The 21327-nt window shown below is 36.8% G+C and overlaps 1 protein-coding gene across 3 annotated transcripts in view; it reads left to right on the top strand.

Annotated features, from left to right (window-relative positions):
- Window positions 1-21327, top strand: part of LOC138693010 (lachesin-like) — a 1307565-nt gene that overhangs the window by 903065 nt on the left and 383173 nt on the right. For all 3 annotated transcript variants that reach the window (XM_069816522.1, XM_069816520.1, XM_069816521.1), the window contains one exon: window positions 20902-21008. In XM_069816522.1, the coding sequence (XP_069672623.1) occupies window positions 20902-21008 (107 nt within the window). The remainder of the gene's footprint in view (window positions 1-20901; window positions 21009-21327) is intronic.

Here is a 21327-nt window from a genome sequence, read left to right as displayed (position 1 = left end):
CTACATGCCCTGTCCATCTCAAACGTCTGGATTTAATGTTCCTAATTATGTCAGGTGAAGAATACAGTGCGTGCAGTTCTGTGTTGTGTAACTTTCTCCATTCTCCTGTAACTTCATCCCGCTTAGCCCCAAATATTTTCCTAAGCACCTTATTCTCAAACACCCTTAACCTATGTTCCTCTCTCAGAGTGAGAGTCCAAGTTTCACAACCATACAGAACAACCGGTAATATAACTGTTTTATAAATTCTAACTTTGAGATTGGGGCTGCTATGACGGTACCTAAAAATCAGTCAGATAAGTGGCAAGGGGAGGTAGCAGCAAAGAAAAAATTGATGTTTCTCAAACCAAAAGATAATGATAATTTGAGCCACAAGTGAGAAAGTAAAACCGTACAGAGTGTTCCAGAATATTTATCCTGATTACAGACAGATAGATATTACTCCTTTATTTTTGTATGTCTGTCCATTTCACACGCTCCATTCTTCTCCATATCCACATTTATAATGCTCCTATTCGCTTCTCTTCACTTCGTAATGTCCATGTTTCTGCCCTATACAATACCACACTCTAGACAAAGCACTTCACTAGTATCTTCCTTAGTTCTTTTTTCCAGAGGTCCGCAGAAGATGCTCCTTTTCTTATTAAAAGCTTCCTTCGCCATTGCTATACTCCTTTTCACTTCCAGACAGCAGTTGAAGTTACTACTCATACTACACTCCAAGTATTTGACGCTATCCACTTCTTTTACTGCCTCATTTCGAATTCGCAAGTTACCTTCTTTATTTTTCTTCGGGTAACCATGGTCTTCGTCTTGTTTGCATTTATCTTCATTCCATACTGCTCATAGCTGTCATTTAGTTCCAGTAATATATTCCTTATTATCTTCTGCTAATAACGCCGTTTTATAAACAAATCTTATTCACTTTATTCTTCTTCCTCCTACTATTACCCCTCCCAGGTTCTTAAAAGTGTTCTTCACTAAATTCTCCAAGTAGATGTTGAATAGGGTTCGTAATAAAGGGCATCCTTGTCGTACTCCTCTCCCTATTTCAGTTTCTTCAGACATTTCTTCTCCTAACCTGACTTTGATTCGTTGATTCCTATAAAGATTACTGAACAGCATTCTATCTTTCTTATCCACACTAATTTTTTTTCAGGATCCCCATAAGTTTATTCCAATCCACTATTAGTTATTAGTACTGTTTTATTTAACGACAGGTTCAAGTGCAGTGGTTATTCAACGTCGTTCATCGTTCTGATTTACTGCGCTTTGTGTTACAAATTGAAAATATTATTAATTTATTAACGAACATTTGTACAATTTATTGTCAAAATGATATTCGTGTTAGCATATAAAAAATATGTTTTTTTTTCACGTACGTGCGCTGCAAATAATAGCGAGTAAGTTAAAAAAAAAATTCTTTCGTTCCATGATAGTACTTCTTATTACAAATCAAACGACGGGTGAAGTATGGGAGACGACTTCGATACTTGTGCACCTGCATACGAAGACTATTATTAAAAATGTTAACATGGATGCAGGAGATAAATAGCCTGTCGTCCATAATTAAATTCTCACTAGTAAATTCTTCCTGGGTTGATTAATTGATTGGTTGTTTAGTGGCTATTCGTCATCGAAATTCAACTTCAGGAGAAATGGGCAACAATCTTGCTTGGTGCTTTCTATGAGGGACTCAGTTATTTTATGTGGTGGAACTACGACATAGGCCAACCAGCTTTACTTCCCTCTCATGCTAAGAACTTTTATCGCCCTAATTAAAAACAGCATATGAAATATACATGATTATTTATAATAATAATAATAATAATAATAATAATAATAATAATAATAATAATAATAATAATAATAATAATAATAATGACTATGAACTCAATGACATATTCCAGTTAACTTTAACAGAAATCAAGAAAAATTTAGTTGTGTTGGTTCTTTGCTTCTTCATGCCTAGCCCAGGATCGATTCTCAGCGGAGATGTGCTGATATTTCTGGGTTTTTGTGTGTTCTGTGTTGTTTAATTAATCGCCTTGTATCATGTTAACCAGATTAACATTGAGCCTTGCTACTTTATGTATAATGCATATGAAAATTCTAACAAATTTTGAGACAAATATGATGATAATTTCTACTCTTGAACCCTTGGAATTTGATGTTGTTCCTTATTATATTTCTTATTATCAATATTGTCATTACTAAATAATCCACACACGAGATAAATGCATACTATGGAGAAGAGCAATAAATATTATTATGCACCCAGGGACAAGTACGAAGAAAAGTTTCGGTTACTACGGTAATCTTTAGAAATGTTAAAATAAAACTCATCTTATAAATGTCGCTAATTATGAAATAGTTTCATTTTAAACAAGGACCAGTAGCACAAAGCCCCAGAACTGAGTGGTTCAATTAGAACAGTCAAAACATTGGGAAGCTTGATGAAATGTTGACAGCATAAAAATTTGAGCAGCAAATGCGACGATGTCAAAAACTGACGGTTTATCCAACACCTGCAGATATTCTTTTCCTAAAAAGACAGGTCAGACATGTGACGAAAAGAAAATAGTGACAAGCACAGAGTCTCTGTTTCTCAAAATGGAAGTAAAATGACAAATGTCAAACTGAATTGTAAGTGAATATATTCTCTGACTATCGTTTTCTTGTAAAATAAATTTACTTTTCAGATTTTCCTGACATTTTCAGTTTATTTTGACAAGTGTATGAAGTCTTGTCGAATTATTTTTTACGATTAAAAATATATTCACAACTGTCACCAAGTTCAGAACAAGATATTTGGATATATAAGCGTGTGCTAGAAATGAACGCTTCCAACGTTCCGGACTTATACACAGTCAAAAATATTCAAGGCAAAATCTTATGAAACCTAAACGGTTACCTATTCCACTGGGCCATTATGTCAGACAATGGCGAGTTTTTCTCGTTTTCAAAATTTCCAGAACGTCCCAAGATTCACTCGACTCCTATTGGGTACTGCATATTCACCGTGAATAAAAGCGATCTGAGCATGGTTCCGACCACACCACCTCAGTCTAATGCTCTGAAAGCATAGAGATCTAACTTCATGGGGTATATCCATAAATTCTAAGGAAGATTTCAGACAACTTAAAAACCTTAATCCAATATTCCTTAGAAAAGAAAGCAAATCGCACTATTTTTCTCTTAAACAAATATTAACCGTAAACATTTTCTAAAAAATTGGAGATTTATTCTTCGAAGAGGTGAAAAAATTCAAATATCTTGGAGCAACAGTAGCAAATGAAGAGTCCACTGCAAGAATGATGGATGTCACTTTCTTGTCGAAAATGAACCAAGACTGTCAATGCATAGCTTAAGACATATAGAATGTACACCTACAGAGTTATATCGAATTAACACTGATAGTCATTGTCCAGTAATAATCGTAAAATCACAGTTAAGCTTTGAGCGCTAAGCATTTCAAAATTTCAATTGCTTCTCCTGCAAAATGTATTCCAAATGACATCCATCATTCTAGCAGTGGACTCTTCAAATGTAAATGACACTTGGGAGGAATTTAAACTCAGAATGAATATGGGAAATGTCTGTTATTATTTGGTTAAGAAGCGTTTGTCATCTAGTCTGCTGTCAAAAAATCTTAAAGTTAGAATTTATAAAACAATTATATTACCATTTGCTGTGTATGGTTGTGAAACTTGGTCTCTCACTTTGAGAGAGGAACAGAGATTAAGGGTGTTTGAGAATAAGGTGCTTAGGAAAATATCTGGGGGGTAAGAGAGGTGAAGTTACAGGTGAATGGAGAAAGTTACACAACATAGAACTGCACACATTGTATTCTTCACCTGACATAATTAGGAACATTAAATCCAGACGTTTGAGATGGGTAGGGCATGTAGCACGTATGGGCAAATCCAGAATAATACATTATGCAACGCGCCTATAATGGTAGTAATTAAGACGCGAGTATGTTTGTTTATGAAACGACTGCAAGCGAGTTTCATAATTTTCATACGAGCGTCTTAATTACCATTATAGGCAAGTTTCATACGACATTTTATGCTCGACCATATTTCTAACTTGAAATTATTCATAAGTATTCATGTTATGGTTATCTAATTCAAGAGCGGAACTGACCTTCTAAATTGTGAGATGTACGCAGACGCCAAAGTATTGATTTTTTCCGAGGGACGAATGTCATTGACCTTGATATAATCTAGAGAATAACATGAACATTAATATTGATATAAACTGGAAATTGATTTAGAATTGAAAGACGAGATGACAAATTGAATTTATTTGAATATTATTTACAATTAACGCTAATTATTATAGTAGAAGAACATAACCTTCTGCGGCAGTATTGGATTTCCAGCCTCCGTGACGTTTCGCTAATTGTCTTTCGATTGCATATCCGAGAATAATCGACACTTGCGGTTTTATAATGGTACAACGGTGATTTTTCATTGGCTGAACAAGTGAACTATAATGAATAGGTGTACTTTAATGAGGTGCATTAAAGATCTACTACCAGGTGTATAATTACTACATTTCGGCATGGTCGAGCATAAATGTATATAGAGTATTAGTTGGGAGAAAGGAGAGAAAAAGACCTTTGGGGAGGCCGAGACGTAGATGGGAAGATAATATGAAAATGGATTTAAGGGAGGTGGGATATGGTGATAGTGGATTAATCTTGCAGAGGATAGGGACCGATGGCTGGCTTACTGTATGTGAGGGCGACAATGAACCTCTGGGTTCCTTAAAAGCCATTTGTAAGTAAGTAAGTAATGGTAATGATACTGTGTTTGAATTGTAGTGGATAACTGCAGCTGTCTGGGATGTCTGCTTGTGTTCTAAAAGGACGTAACAAACTTTTCTGTCATTGTTAACAGAATGTAACGATTTTCAGTCACCGGCAGGATCAAGCTCGCAGAGAGGCTCTGCACAGCTCGTGGTTGAGCCGGGAGACTTTTCGCTGCGCCGATATGGGAGAGTGACTCTGCGATGTAACATATCGTCATTTCCGCGATATCGAATACTCTCATGGGAAATTAGACATATGACAAAACACCAGATACAACACACAGTTATGGATTTGGAATAGAGTAAAACTGCATTTTTTATTTAACATTCTCTCTCTATGCACACAGTTTTATAAGCAGTGTGTATACAACTTATAAAATCGTACGTTTTGAAATTTGTTTTCAAGCCTTGGATTCTATTTGTCAACTTCAACTAGTATTTAGGGAAATTAAATTGGTAGCTTATTTGTCATACAAATATCAACTCCAGTCTGCTAACAGAAATCAACTGAATTCGAACAAATACTTTAACGTCACATTTGTATAATACGATCTCTTTGTGATGTGCAGTACATACCTCTGTGATGTTGTGTTACAGCACTATCATTTTTGCTTTATCCTGCCTATTTCAACCAAGTGATGGATTCTGATAGAAGATAATGTTCTGAAAGATATAGGATATTGATATTTATTTATTGTCTGTTAGCAAATAAATTGCAATGCCATAGTCCCTTATCTCTAAATTAAAACTAAAAACATGTAAAAGGAGTCTTAAACTACTCATCAATATTATAAAATGCGTAATCTATCAATCACTTATACCACATTTCTTAAAATTTTGCCTATTCAAACTTGTTATATAAACTGGAAAATGATAGTATAAATTAAAAGCTATAATATGGCGGTTGTTAGCTGTTATGAAAAGTCTGCAGTTAGGTATGTACAAATTTTTATTATTCCTAATGCTATAGTATTAGATTTCATTATTATGTTTCATTAAATTTTAATTGCTTTTTGCACACATTAGTAGCTTCATAATATAAAGACTACTGGGTGTTCATTTCAAAGTGTGTCATGACGTCACTGTTGTGAGTCAGTGATTTGAAGCGAGTTTCAGCTTTTATGTCAGAGTAGTTGCCTATTAATCAAGGCGTTCAATCTGAACTTGAGAACGTGTACGGTATAACTTGAACGTCGTAGCAACAGATGGCGGTCTGTACGGTCTGTGTGCTACCATAACCTCCTTCGAACTGTGTTTTGCGCGGGCAAGTCGTACGCAGAGTATTTGCTATCATCGGTTGCGTACGGCAACATTCCACAATACAAATCAAATGCTCCGTGTCCATGTTGACCGTCGAAGTTAATGACAAGAAATACGTAAGTAATCATCTTAACCCTCTCCACATATCCCGACAGTAAGAAAAAAACTCACCTCAATTCGTGTTTCCAAACAGTTCACATTCCTACCATTACAAGTGTTACCGTACGTATCGGTAAATACTCTTCAGACTGAACGCCGTACTTGCTAGGCAACTTCTCTGTCACATAGGTAATATGCCTCTGTGGAAGTGTAGGAAGATTGAATTCTCTAGGCTCAACGACTAGCCACATGACGGCATGCAGCGAGTCATGACACACTTTGAACTGAACACGCAGTAGTTACGGTCATAATGTCTTCTTTAATAAATAAAGATCTACAGTGGGCAGTCAACTAAGAATTTGTTAATAATCTGTTGGCTCTCTTTTCAATAACAAACACTTTGCCACTGTGTGCAGCGGTTGTTCTCTCAATAATTCCATTTTATGTATGATTTAAGACCTACCATTCCATTATCACTAGATTGTCTTTATTTACAGATAAAATTCTATGATTCGGTTCATAACGTTTAGCTTTCAGACTTCGTATTTAGACGATTCATCTACATATTTATTCCTGAAGAAACCTATTTAAGAGTGCTAAAGCAGCTATTTTGATGTGAATACGTCTATAAGTTCGGTCTAGTACACGGATGCCATCCAAAAACTTTGATCTATGCATTTTAGGCGAGTTTTACCGCACAAAAATTTTCAAACTATATGACATAGTCCAGTAGTGTAATATTTTATAGCTGGGCCCCCCAGAAAAATGACAATTTGGGCCCCTTTCCTGTCGTTTACCACCTTAACATTAACTTAATAGTAATTCTATCAGCGACATATCTACGCATGAAACATGCGGCTGTCTCTGACACAGCCCACCCCGATATTTCCCCTGGTTTTTCTATTTCAAGCTAGACAGCGAACTTCTGTTTTCTTCTGTTTCTCTCTTTAAAAAAAAGTATTTCAATGTTGTAAGAAATAGACAACGACTTTTCTCCCTTTGTAAATCGCCTACTTAGGATCAGAGAGACTTACTTACTTACAAATAGCTTTTAAGGAACCCGAAGGTTCATTGCCGCCCTCACATAAGCCCGCCATCTGTCCCTATCCTGTGCAAGATTAATCCAGTCTCTATCATCATATCCCACCTCCCTCAAATCCATTTTAATATTATCCTCCCACCTACGTCTCGGCCTCCCTAAAGGTATTTTTCCCTCCGGTCTCCCAACTAACACTCTACATGCATTTCTGGATTCGCCCATACGTGCTACATGCCCTGCCCATCTCAAACGTCTGGATTTAATGTTCCTAATTATGTCAGGTGAAGAATACAATGCGTGCAGTTCTGCGTTGTGTAACTTTCGCCATTCTCCTGTAACTTCATCCCGCTTAGCCCCAAATATTTTCCTAAGCACCTTATTCTCAAACACCCTTAATCTATGTTCCTCTCTCAGAGTGAGAGTCCAAGTTTCACAACCATACAGAACAACCGGTAATATAACTGTTTTATAAATTCTAACTTTCAGATTTTTGGACAGCAGACTGGATGATAAGAGCTTCTCAACCGAATAATACTTATTGTAGGGATTCGTAACAAGCTGTTTTTTACGGTGATGGGTTGTTAGCCCTTCGCCCAACCCCCAAGCTGGAGGACCACCCCTTATCGGCTGTCCACGACTGCTTATTCAATATATTCGCAGCTACCCTCCATATCTGGAGACCGTCTCCTCTATCCGCAAACTGAGGACGCGCCATGCCGTGGTGATAGGGACTCACAATACATGGTAGGATCAGAGAGACGTATCTACAAAATCATAGCTTTGAGATAAACGGACTTAAAGGTTTGCTCTTAGAAATTGGACACTTTGTAATATTCTGCAGTAAATCTTTATTATACTTAATTTTATGATGTTATGACTTGATAGTCTTATTCCTAAGCTATTTAATATGTTGTAATACACTATTATTTTAATTTATGTATGTAGATACGTTTGTCTGATTCTCAACAAATTCAGAATTGCAGTTAAACTTACGGCAATCAAACAAGGACATTACAATATTAAGTAAAATTATACTGCGTTCTATAATGTCTGACAGGAGACGTAAACATTGTCGGCACAGGTAGGAAGGCGGATAATTGATTAACAACCCATGGCAGAGATCACATCCCATGCTTATCTTGGAGTTCTGAAGCATTCTCTCCGCCCAATGTCAAGATAGGCCTTGGACTATGACCTCTGTCATTGGTTGAGTAGAAATTATGATCCTCCCTACCTCTGCCGACAATGTTTACGTCTCCTGTCAGACATTATGGAAGGCAGTGTAGAGATCTAATTTCATTGCAGCTGCTGATCATGAAATGTATAAACATGAGTCTGTGGGATTCAGAGACTGAAATACAGTAATAAAGACTTTCCTCTCCAATACAGTTGGTTTTTATACAGACCAGTACATACAATAATGAAAGTCTATAAATTGTTTTTCTGAACGTTAATAATCTACAGGACTTTGAACTTGAGATAAAAAATTATGAGGTAAATGGCATTACAGGTTTTTTTATCTAACAAACATAGTACAGAATGTTCAGCTAAACAAAATTAGTTGTTAATAATATTATTTAGGCCCTACTACATCGTTCATTAATTTATATCTCAACCAAACTTAAAAAAAATAAGCATTAATAAAGTACAGAATATAGATAGGCCTAAATGAACATTACATACTTCACTGAGAAACTAGTAAATTAATACCAGAATAATAATACTTCCAATTAATTTAATAAATCTGTAATGAAAACTAAAATAAAACTGGCTATGTATTTTACTCCTAGTTATCCTCCACAGTCTCATCCCCTACGAGGTCAGAAGTATTAAGACCCTGGTAGAATGCATGGTACCTGAGGGTTTTATCTCTACCAGGTTAAATAAATTTAAGGTAATTGATGACATCGTTCTTGCAGCTCTGAGAGGATCAATATTTATACTCCGCAACCATCTCTAAGGTCAACAATGATCTTCAACTAATTAATTAGTAGCTACTTATTTATTCAGTCATTTCTTGTCATTGTTGTAAGACTCCCTTCAACTTAAACATATGTATATTATTTATACTTCCAACTGCCTATTGCACAATATGCTCTGTCTCTGTGGCAGCCTGTTTATACAGGGAGCTGTTATCTTTTAGATCTATACTAATAATAAATCTGTAGCCGAAATTGTTCTGGTAATTTTCGATTTTCCAAAAATAATTGGTCCTAACATATATAATTAACCACCCTGAAACCCAAAATCGCATTTTTGAAATTTTTGTTTGTATGTCTGTCTGTATGTTTGTTACCTTTTCACGCGATAATGGCTGAACCGATTTATATGAAAATTGGAATATAAATTAAGTTCGTTGTAACTTAGATTTTAGGCTATATGGCATTCAAAATATTTTATTTAAAAGGGGGGTTATAAGGGGGTTTGAATTAAATAAATCGAAATATCTCCCTTATTATTAATTTCCATGAAAAATGTTACATAACAAAAGGTTCTTTAAACATGATTTCCGATAAGTTTTATTCTTTACAAAATTTTGATAGGACTGATATTTAATGAGATAAATGAGTTTTAAAATTAAAATAACGCCATCTAAGACGGTGCAATGAATTAAGAACAAATGCCTACGTCTATAAGGGGCCTTGGACAATAACAATCGAAACAGGGGCCTTGGACATCAACAATCGAAAGCTATTAAACATAGCCTACAGAGAATGTTTCTGTGTTTTTATGAAGTAATATCAGAAGCTAAATTAAGCGATTTGTATAATTAATTATTATTTCACCATTGGAAAGTGTAGTTTCTCTAGATGGACATAATGCTATAATGTTATTACAGTAACATCTGAATAAATCGAGGACAGGTAAGATTAAAATAGCTTCTTATGCACAGAAAATTTGATAGGCTATTTTGTACATTCGTTTTCTGTATTTCTTAAAATAATATTTATGTACAGTCATTTTAATCTCAGATAATTAACGAACAACGAGAGTGTATTGATTTAATATGCAGTAATAGTACGTTAGCTTAGCAATCCATTATTTTATAATTCAAATTTTAACTATGCTCAATTGAATCGTGTTAAAATACATAAAATATATATGCAATAAATGCAATGCAAAAAATTGGGTAATGAGCGAAGCAGATTATCTTGCGCTGTTGTAAAAGTTGTTTCCTGGATCAAACGTCCTATTTTAATTATGTAATTACTTTATATGCATTTCTAACAGGTGCAGCGAAGCGCACGGGTACGGCTAGTAAATAAATAAAATAAATAATATCCTTATGACACAAATCTAGGAAATCTCTTTTCTTTTTTCCGCTTATGCAGAGGGGGCCATCATGAGTGGGCCAAAGAATAATATTGTTTTCAGACTCTGATTACCTTCGTAGACGTCCACACCTGTGGAGTAACGGTCAGCGCGTCTGGCTGTGAAACCAGGTGGCCCGGGTTCGAATCCTGGTTGGGGCAAGTTACCTGGTTGAGGTTTTTTCCGGGGTTTTCCCTCAACCCAATACGAGCAAATGCTGGGTAACTTTCGGTGCTGGACCCCGGACTCATTTCACCGGCATTATCACCTTCATATCATTCAGACGCTAAATAACCTAGATGTTGATACAGCGTCGTAAAATAACCCAATAACCCTTCGTAGACCAGCTCTTATCTTGGTTCGTAGAACCTGAAATGCGTCATTGTAGGAATATTAGTAGAATATCGTGCAAGGAACTTTTTCCGGTATATCATCTAAACCATCTTCAACCAGGTTACAGTATCACCATTTTCTGCAGTTTTCTTATCGTTTATCATCTTCTTACGGAGTTAAAATGTAAAAAGTGAGTGTTATCCATCTTTATTACCGTATGCTTGTCTGATCTCATTCTCACAATAGTATACCATCCAGTAGAATCGAATACATCCACATGCTTACTTCTTCTTTCTATGTTAGCATGGACAGAATCCATTTCCATACATGAATGTCAGGGCTCGAAGAAACACTGGTTAATTATAGGAATATCCATTACATTCACCGCATGTACACACATAGTACTGAAGTTGACATTCCTATCCTGGCCCCACATGTGACGGAAAACAAGGTTACTTCTCTTCCACCGCCTTGATTTTTACGAAATTCCATACACATGATATCATATCTATGGAGTCTCTTTTTCCTATCGTTTCGTCCCACACGTAGCAATATGCTTTGTTTACCTCTACATTAGAACAGTAAGATTATAAGTAGATTATCTCCCTCGCAGAATATTGCCCTTGAATTTATTTTTGGACAGGAAAGCACAGCTTCTAGGTCAGTCGAATTCGACTAACACACTTTTACCTTTTTTGCCTTTTCTTTCTGAACATTTTTTAAGTCTCTTGCCATTCCTTTTTTTATGTGATATCCCTATTCCCTTTCCAAAACGTCGTCTTTTTTTTTCTTCTGAAGAAAGATATGCAAATTTTAAACACTTACCACACATATCATTTCAAGGCCTATGAAATTTCAGTTTGAATTCTGTTTTGAATATTTGCCGATAGAACCATAATTTCTCTGCTACCCTCCCTTCTGCATGACACTCTTCTTATCAAATCATCATTTAAATTAATGCATTGCTGAGAAAGAACATGGGTAATAGTCGATACGTTTAAGAGAAATGGCGCGAACCACAGCTGTTTATCTAGAATCAGAGAAACGTCAGCACTCATACGTTTCAAATATTATATTAATTGGAATTGGTTTTTAGACTCCAAAGACGAATAAGCTCTTACGTTTGCCTGATCCGTGCTATTATTCATCAAATGTAGATACGCTGACACCTAAAATTCGTACTAGTTAAGATACAGATCGTTTGTCTGATCCTCAGATAGACCTCAATTCCTGGTTTCTTACAGCTGAGTCAGTTAAAAAATGGAGAAATTGTAGATACGTCTCTCTGATCCTAAGTAGGCGATATTCCTCTTTCTCTCTGTCTCTTTTTCTCTGAGTGGAGAAGTGCTTCTATGATTGTTTGAAGCGAACTAACTTCACTGAGAAGTGATAACAATGGACTTAACCAACAGTTGTAATTTAAACACGCTAATGGTGAAAGTGAGTAAAGAATTCAGATCTTTAGAAAAATTGCAGAAAGTATTGGAGAAGAACAAGAAATAAACAGCTTTGTGTGACAGCGTACATTTTGGCGGGAAAGTTAAAAGTTTGTCCATTAATAACTTCCCAACCATTACATTTCGCACATATGTGGACCGCTCGAATGTAGGTACCTAATTTCAATTGTATGTGACTGGTGAACTGTTGAAGATAGAACCTAACGGTAACGTTTATATGAAAGGAAAACTCAACAAGTTTCTAATCCTGTCGGTAGATGGTGCGCAGACACTGTTTCTTTTCGTAGATTGTATCGATTGTCAAAATAGCGACACCGCAGATGAAAGCGCAAACTGTGTTGTGGTATGTGGAGTTTAAATCAATTGTTACAGTTCAAAAGGAGTATCGGTGAGTGTTTAACCATGATGCTCCAACTGCTAAATCATTGAGAAGTGGCACGTTACATTTTTAGCTACAGGATCGGTGTTGAAGAAGCATGGTGGTGGTCGTAGAACATCCGACGAAATGGTTGCAAATGTTCAAGCCGCGTATGAGCGAAGCCCGCGGAAGTCATTAAGAAGAGCTTCGCGGGAACTTCAAGTACCAAAGTCAACATTGCAACGAATTGTCCACAAACGTCTCAAACTGTACGCATACAAAGTGCAGTTAATGCAACGTCTGGAGCCGGATGACAAACCCAAACGAGTGTAATTCGCCAACATGATGCTAGACCGTCTGGGCGCTGATCCTGATTTAGCACCGCTCGATTTCTTTCTCTGGGGCTACGTCAAAGATAAAGTGTACGCCACCCCAGTCAGAGACCTTCGTGATCTTCGGGAGCGCACATAGGCTTCCACCGTATATAGTCCATAGTACGGAACGTCCATATGATAAAACGTCCATAAGATCAAAATGTGTATATTGTCAAAATGTCCATACGGTGAAAATGTCCATGTACTAAATGTCCATATGACAGAAAGGCCATATGATAAAACGTCCGTTAAGTCAAAATGTCCATAGTGTCAAACGTCAATAATGTCCAAGTTCAAAAGAAAATTCTCCTTGAATAGAACGCAATAAATTTTATTCCATAGCTCGTACAAATAAGTTATTAATCATCGGAAACTGGAGCGCCACTTTCAAGATGGTAACTAATACTTTAAAGATTTAAGAGAATTCCTCCTTTTTCTTTGTTATAGTTTCTCACAATCTGGAGAATTTGTCTTTGATTCGTCATACGTTTCATTCCCGGCTCTTTAATTTGTGTATGCCTCACTCTTGCTTGCAATATTTGTGTCCAAATTCCATTTTCTTCGTGCTTTAGGCACTGTATAAATCGCCAAGTGGATGGATGTACTGTACAGCCATCACGCGTTGAAGAAGATTGCGCCAGTCTTCTACCGCGTTGTTTGTGTGCTGCATGCCTTTCAGGCTTGGGAGGTTCATGTTCCTGTATCGCCAATATATTTTTGTCCTATCTCTATTGAAGTCATGATGTTGGTACAGGTATCCACGAAGAGAAATAAATGGCTTACCCTTCTATGATGGCACTAACTGAGGATTTCGTTCCGTCTTTAAAATATTCAGTTCTGATTAGTTCTGCATTTGAAAATTTTTACATATGTTACTATAACTACCATGAACAATGGATATAGTGTACATTATAGAACTATGGACATTTTGACTCTGGACGATTTAACATGGACATTTTCAACGTGGACATTATTCCGTGGACATTTTGACGTATGGACATTATAATCCTGGACTTTATGTCTGGTAACCTATCATAGAGGCTATTGAGAGCATTCCAGAAGACATGCTCCAACGTACTTGGCAAGAAATCGTTCATCGCCTCGATATCGTCACAGTGACTACTAGAGCTCACGTAGAGATATGGTTATGTGCATATCGGACCTTGTTGAGTTTTCCTTTCATATAAACGTTACTGTAGATTTCTATCTTCAATCGTTTACCAGTCACATACAATTGAAATTAGGTACATTTGAGCAGTCCACTCTGTATATCAGTTTGAATCGATGTACATTATCCTGAAGTATTTTATATTCCTCCTTACACACTCTGTATATCTAACAAATTAATTATTTGTTGTGAAGAACCTTAGAGAAAAAAGTAAAATCAGTATCTATTGAACAGAGTAAAGGTCTGTACAGTTTGGAATTATAGAATTATTTTGACTGAACTTTTAGGAGTGAGTTGGTAAAAGTTTGTATTTCGTTCTTTTTACTTTTTGTTAAATTTCATTGCTTGTGTATTTTTTGACCTGGTGGAGTGTAAGAGAATGCCCTATGGCCGTAACTCCGTCAGTATAAAAAATAAATTAAACTGAAAAGAATAAAACCTGTTGTGGATCATTCTCAACTACAAATGAATAACCTGTCAGACGTACATAAGTAATCGATTTAGATACAGCGCGTACTGTCTGGAACTTTCAGAATACAAAAATGAAGTGTAGAGTGGTGGCTTGTTGGTTAATATCTCCGTCCATAGATAGTCGAGGAAAATTATACATAAAAATGCAATATACAGAAAAACCTAAATAAAGGCCTTAAATATAGCCTATATTGAATAATATATTATTATGATGATGCTGGTGATGGTGATGATAATAATGATGATGACGGAAAAGTAGATCATGACTATGATATTAATTGTGTTAAGATAATTTCGATTTTATCATTACATTACAATAAACAGACATCACAGTTTATTTCGACATAAATATTTCCTTTTCATCTCAATAGGACTTCTTTCGAAAATGTTTATAATTAAATTCCTGACATATTTTATGAGGTTTATACTTGGCATATCTAAGCTACTTTCTACTCCATTACATCTTATTTTGAAGCATTGTTTAATAATGTTATTCTTCATCATTAGGTTCCATAGTTATATCTTACAACATTTGTTCTACCTTCACAAAACTCTTCATATCGTTTTTATTCTTTAAGGCCTACAATTTTACACACCTGCAACAACTTCTACATAGGATAGACAGGCAGATCATTTCAAACACGTTGCAAAGAACACATCACAGCCATAACAAAATTACAAAACACCTCCACATATGCAGAACACATCACAAATGCCAACCACACCTACAGAGACATCAACACAGACATGGAAATACTGCACATCCAACCAAAAAGCCAGAAACTCAAGACACTAGAACAATATGAAATATACAGACACACGAAAACACACCCCAACGATATTCTCAACACACAACTCAATTTCAAAACACATACACTCTTTGACTCTACACTACGAACACACCCACACAGGAAGCAACAAGAGGCGCCAAGACCAACAACGACCAGTTCCGAAGATGATCGAAAATAGATCGAAACATGTTAACAAGGTACGTTAATATTTAACACAAGAAAGTTCTCATCATACATATTCCGAAGCCTACAATCTAAAAAATTAAAGGTAAATCCGCTTTGCGGTAAACTCATTTCACTATCCTTTCAGTCATTCTATAAGTTTGAATATGTTTGCCAATCGATTCCGCAAATATGAAGTTCTTTTTTTGTAATTGAATTATATTTATCTTCTTATCCAAAAGTCTGTATTTTGAAGACTATGATTTATTTTAGATATAATAACAGGATGATTCAGAAGAAGAGGGCCAAACGTTGAGGGATGATAATTTTGGCGATTCTAAAGGGAAAACATTATTTTCTTATTTTCAATGGTTTTGGAGAAAACCAATCGAAACCATGAGAAACAGAAACATTTTAGATGATAATAAATTCAGAGATAGTTACCTGTATGTTATGTTTAATTGTCCACTTCTTTTTGCATAACATGTTACATACAATTTTGCTCGTTTTTGCTTCATTTCCGAGATAAAAATTGTATGCATGAAATATTTCATAGCGTGTTTTGCACTTTTAAGTTCGTGTAGCTAGTTGCCTTGTAGCTAATTTGAGCTGATTCGAACATTTCTTAATGTGATCACAACCATTTAAAATGCGAACAAGCAATTACTGCTTCTTTGTTTCCAATTTGTGTTTGTAAACTTCGCTCTTTAGCCAACCCCTCACAGAATATCAGGTTCTTTTAGTGATAAGATTGTTAATAATATACAGTAATTAGAATTATGAACCCTACAATGAATAAACTAAGGCTGGGTTACCTCTATGTCCAAGAAAGGACACCACTGCGACCGATCGAACGCCCAGGATAGGTTTCATTGAGGTTTTGGATCACTGGCCGGTTAGAATGTGCAGGAGCACCATCTTGTTGAAAGAAGATACTAGCCAATGTTGCCAAAGTAAAATTTCTGTTCGATACATCTCAAAGAATAACCCGCTGAAATTAATGACATTACTTACCGTTCACTCTGTCTAATATTTTTCATTTAGAATCGCTTATATTATCACTCTTCGACGCATGGCTATTTCCTCCTGAAGTATTGTGCATATGAATAAGATTTTCTTTTAAAAACAACAGTAAAGAAAAGTTCTCTTTAGAAATTGTGCAAGGAAAATATTCTCCGTGATATCTGGAGCAATAAATATTTTTTTACAAAATTAATACGTTATGAGTACTCGATATGTCTTACCGATATACCGAATAAAATTGAATATTGGAATATTTTTTTATGAGCTGTAAAATTCTTTTGATAGAAGCTTTCAACTATACCTATTTAATACAGTTTCATCCAACTTATTTAACCTTCTTTTAATTTGTATGTCAAGGGTGTAAAACTATTTAAATTTATTACCTGCAGGAAGTGTAGAAAAATGCCATTAGAATAATAATTATGGTAATTCTATGTTTACTTTACACTCAACACGTTAAGAATGACTCTGTATCGAAACTACAAATACAAACCTACAGATCACGTGGCTTTAAAGCTATTAATCCTTGCGCCAAACCAGTTGTAATCCTACCTTATCATCAAAACCAATTACATTAACAAGTTGAATAATTACACTGTACAATTGAACAGGTTATTCTACTCATTCTGACACGGAAAATATGAGTTAATATTATCCAGTAAATACGAGGTCCAAGCTTTAATTAAAATTGAAATATTTAAATGCACTGGCGTCAATTACGAGATGCATAAATGCAGTTGTCAGAGGGTTAAGTGACCGTCGTGCTCCGGCTCACCTTCCGTAAATTGGAAACAAGTTAATTTATAAGTGCGCCAATTACGAATCAATTCCGCATTCATTCGTCGCAGTGCACGAAGTAAAATTCACAAGCGTATAGACGTTATGAATTGTTTTTATGGCCAGCATAACCAATATCACCACCGTCACCACAGTCACAACCACAACTACAACCAGAATCATAATCATCATCATTAATATTGACTAGATGCTTTGGGTACATTTCGTTTGCAAATGGTAATGTTGTCATATAAATCCATCTATATAGAACTATGTCTTTCTCTGTGTCTGTCTTTTTGTCTGTCTGTCTGTCCGTCCCCCGCTTTGTCGGTCCGTCGGTATTTCAGTCGGTGTCGCATCGGTCCGTCTGTCTGTCTGTCCGTCCGTCCGTCTGTCATCTTCCTTTGTCCTTCTGTCCGTCCGTCGGTTTGTCAGTCGGCCCGTTCGTCCTTCTGTCCATCTGTCCACGTCCGTCCATCTGTCTCCGTCTGTCCGTCTCTCTGTCTGTCCTTCGTCTCTGTCCTTCCGTGTGTTCATCCGTCTGTCTCTCTGTCCGTCCGTCCCTCTATCTGTCGGCCCGTCGTCTGTCTGTCTCTTTGTCCATCTGTCTTTCTTTCTGTCAGTCCGCCTGTCTGTCACTTTGTCCGTCCTTCTGTCTGGCTCTCTACCCATCCATCTGTCCCCTTAGCCCTCCGTCTGTCTATCTTTCTGTCCGTCCATCTGTCTAACTTTCCGTTAGTCTGTCTGTCTTTTTGTCCGTCCTTCTGTCTGTCTCCCTATCCCTCCGTCTACCTTTCTGTCCGTCTATCTGTCTCTTTCCGTTCGTCTGTCTCTGTCCGTCCGTCTGTCTGTCTCCCTTCCGTCCGTCTGTCTGTCTCTATCCGTCTGTCTGTCTCTTTTTCAGTCCGTCTCTGTCCGTCCATTTCTCTGCCTCCCTGTCCGTCCGTTTCACTGTCTCTGTCCGTCCATCTGTCTGTCTCCTTGTCCGTTCGTCTGTTTGTCCGTCTGTCTGTCTCTTTGTCAGTCCGACTCTCTGTCCGTCCGTCTGTCTGTCTGTCTGTCTGTCTCCCTGTCCGTCCGTTTGTCTATGTCCGTCCGTCTGTCTCTGTCCGTCTGTCTGTATCTTTGTCCGTCTGTCTGTCCCTTTGTCAGTCCGTCTCTGTCCGTCCATCTCTTTGTCTCCCTGTCTGTCCGTCTGTCTGCCTATGTCCGTCTGTCTGTCTCTTTGTCTGTCCGTCTGTCTCTCCGTCAGTCCGTCTGTCTTCTCTCTCTCCATCTGTCTGTCTGCCTAAGTATATGCTAATCTAATGTACTCTCATCTTATCTAAGCCAGTCTAATCTATCCAATAATAAAATCTGTGTAATCTAATCTGTACAATCAAGTCTGCCCCTTTAACCTATTCTTATCAATTCTAATTAATCTAGCCTAATTAGTTTGTTTGCCTGTCCTACCTATGTGACTGTGTGCCTGTCGTGTCTGCCTGTCTATTCCCCTGTCGCTTTACAGTAGTAATATTTAACTAACGATGCTTTTGTACTACCGAAGTTAGAGTATAAACTGGATATGGGTGAGAATTTAAAGTAAATATTTTCTTTTATCTCTATAAGGGACATAGTTATTTTGCATACAGAAAAACTACACTCGGACCTCCGAGGTTAACTTCCCTCCTGTGGGATGCCGTGCTCAATATTTTATCACCTTTGAAAATCAATCTCCCTCAATCGAGTTTGAATATATGAACTTGGGATCCAGCTGCAAGCACGATAACCGTTTGGCCACAGAGAAAAACACGCCTGTTTACCCCTCTATCTATTTACTGTACATAACATACTGTCAGTAGACAAAATTTCATGCCGCTTATGAAATTCGAATCCATGGATGTGTGTTCTCACAGGAAGGAGCTCCTTGGCATTTCTAGAAGAAACATTTTAGTAAGTTACCCACAGCAAGTAAGCTGGCAATGAAAGTAATTAGACCTATGGCTCCTCCGTCGTCTGTCTCAGTTGAGGAAAGCTCCTCTACTTTCCATGTAATCCATGTCAGAGGTCTTTAATAGTGTCGTGCATTTCAAGTGTTCGGTTCAAGTTTGTCGAGCGTGACAAGAACCCAAGTCTGCTTTGAAGAAGCTGGTCTGTCACAGCTCGCTCGGACTTGCTCCTTGTATGATCTGTGCCCTTGACGTTCTCTGGCTTCTCATACCCTCCCATCTCATCATGCTTATAGCTGAGTAAAGATTTTAGTACAATTCTTGTGTAATTTTATTTAAATATAAAGACAGGAAATTTTTATTACAAAAATATCATTAATCGTCGACAAAAATATAGGCTACGTACCTATAGTTACAGTAGTGGCAAAAAGAACCGGATCGACCCTTGTAGCTCATTTCAGAGGATTTGTTTTGTTCCTTATTCAAATTTATTCCCAATAATTTTCGATTGCAGCTATTTTTTACCACTTATTTAACTTGTTATTCCCAGAACATGAATTTTACCGGCAATCGAGAAGTATTGGGAATACATTTGAATAAGGAACAAAAAAAAGTTTCCTTCCCAGGCAGGATTCGAACCACGAAAGTTTTAGTTACCAGTCTATAGTGCTCTGGAGTGAACAAGGCTCTGAAATCAGCTACAAAGGTCAGTCCGGTTTTTTGCCACTACTGTACATCACATTATGTTTTTAAAATACATGACATTGTTACTATACCAGTTATCGAGAGAAAATAGCTAGAATTACATTCTTAACATAATATTCAAATTAATCACAGTTGCTCGGACACAATATTTGTGTGACTATATGGATGATGAAAGTCTTAGCGACGTGCATTATAAGCATTATGTTCGATTCAAGTTAGTCGACTATGAGGAAATTCGACATTTGTTCTGCAAAAGAAGGTCTGTCGTGTTTGTTCCACCTTGTTATAAAAATATTCGCTGAACTTCACTTCCACGATCGAGCAAAATCAGTTCTGAGAGATTTTGAGATGAACTTAGTTATAAATTCACAGTATCAACTTATCAACTTTGTTCAAATCCAACTGACTCTGAGCATGGAAGAAATAATTCCAACATCAAATAGAGAATTTTTCACAAATAAATACGATGAAATATTTTGCAATAACAAACTAAACGTTGGTCTGTTGTCGTAGAATACAAAATGGAGGAAAACAAGTGAACAAGAACTGAAATTCAGTATTGAGAGCGAAATAAGACGTGTTCAGGTATTTTTGTGAAATTTTAAACTTTTTGTTTGCAGATGATACGAAAAACTCTTTTTTGGAAGATTTCATACATAACATAACATAACATAACATAACATAACATAACATAACATAACATAACATAACATAACATATGGCATGACATGATATGATATGTAAGTCTAACATTATATTATAATATTAGATAATATAATATTTGGTCATGACTGATTACTTCAAGTATAATGTTCTTCATCCACAGGAGTCGCATATCAGCCGGAATTCGCCGAGCCTATAACGAACCTGACAGTTCCTGTAGGACGGGACGCAACCTTCCAATGCATGGTGCTTCACTTGGGAGGCTATAGGGTGAGTTAGTGCTTTCTTTATTTACTAGAACCAGAGATTGTCTGTGATCTCTCCTCCCTAAATTTGAACAACCAAACGAGGCATTAACAGTCCGCGTCACCGTTTTTGGCGTGTGAAATAAGTGATGGGAACATTAAGTGCGAATATTTTAGATTTGCCGCAGTCAGTCTGCTGTGTTTGGTAAATGGCTGATGTGACGTGTATAGGAAGTGGTACCATTCTCAGCTGCACTAGCAACATGCTCACAAACTGGGCACTATATTTCTAGGACACGCGCTAAAAACGCTGGCGCCAGCTGTATCGCCAAACAATGGGACCG

The sequence above is a fragment of the Periplaneta americana genome, chromosome 17 (genome assembly GCF_040183065.1).
Source record: "Periplaneta americana isolate PAMFEO1 chromosome 17, P.americana_PAMFEO1_priV1, whole genome shotgun sequence".
NCBI lineage: Eukaryota > Metazoa > Arthropoda > Insecta > Blattodea > Blattidae > Periplaneta > Periplaneta americana.
The sequence above is the reverse complement of the archived record's forward strand: the minus strand, read 5'-3'. Positions and strand labels throughout refer to the sequence as shown.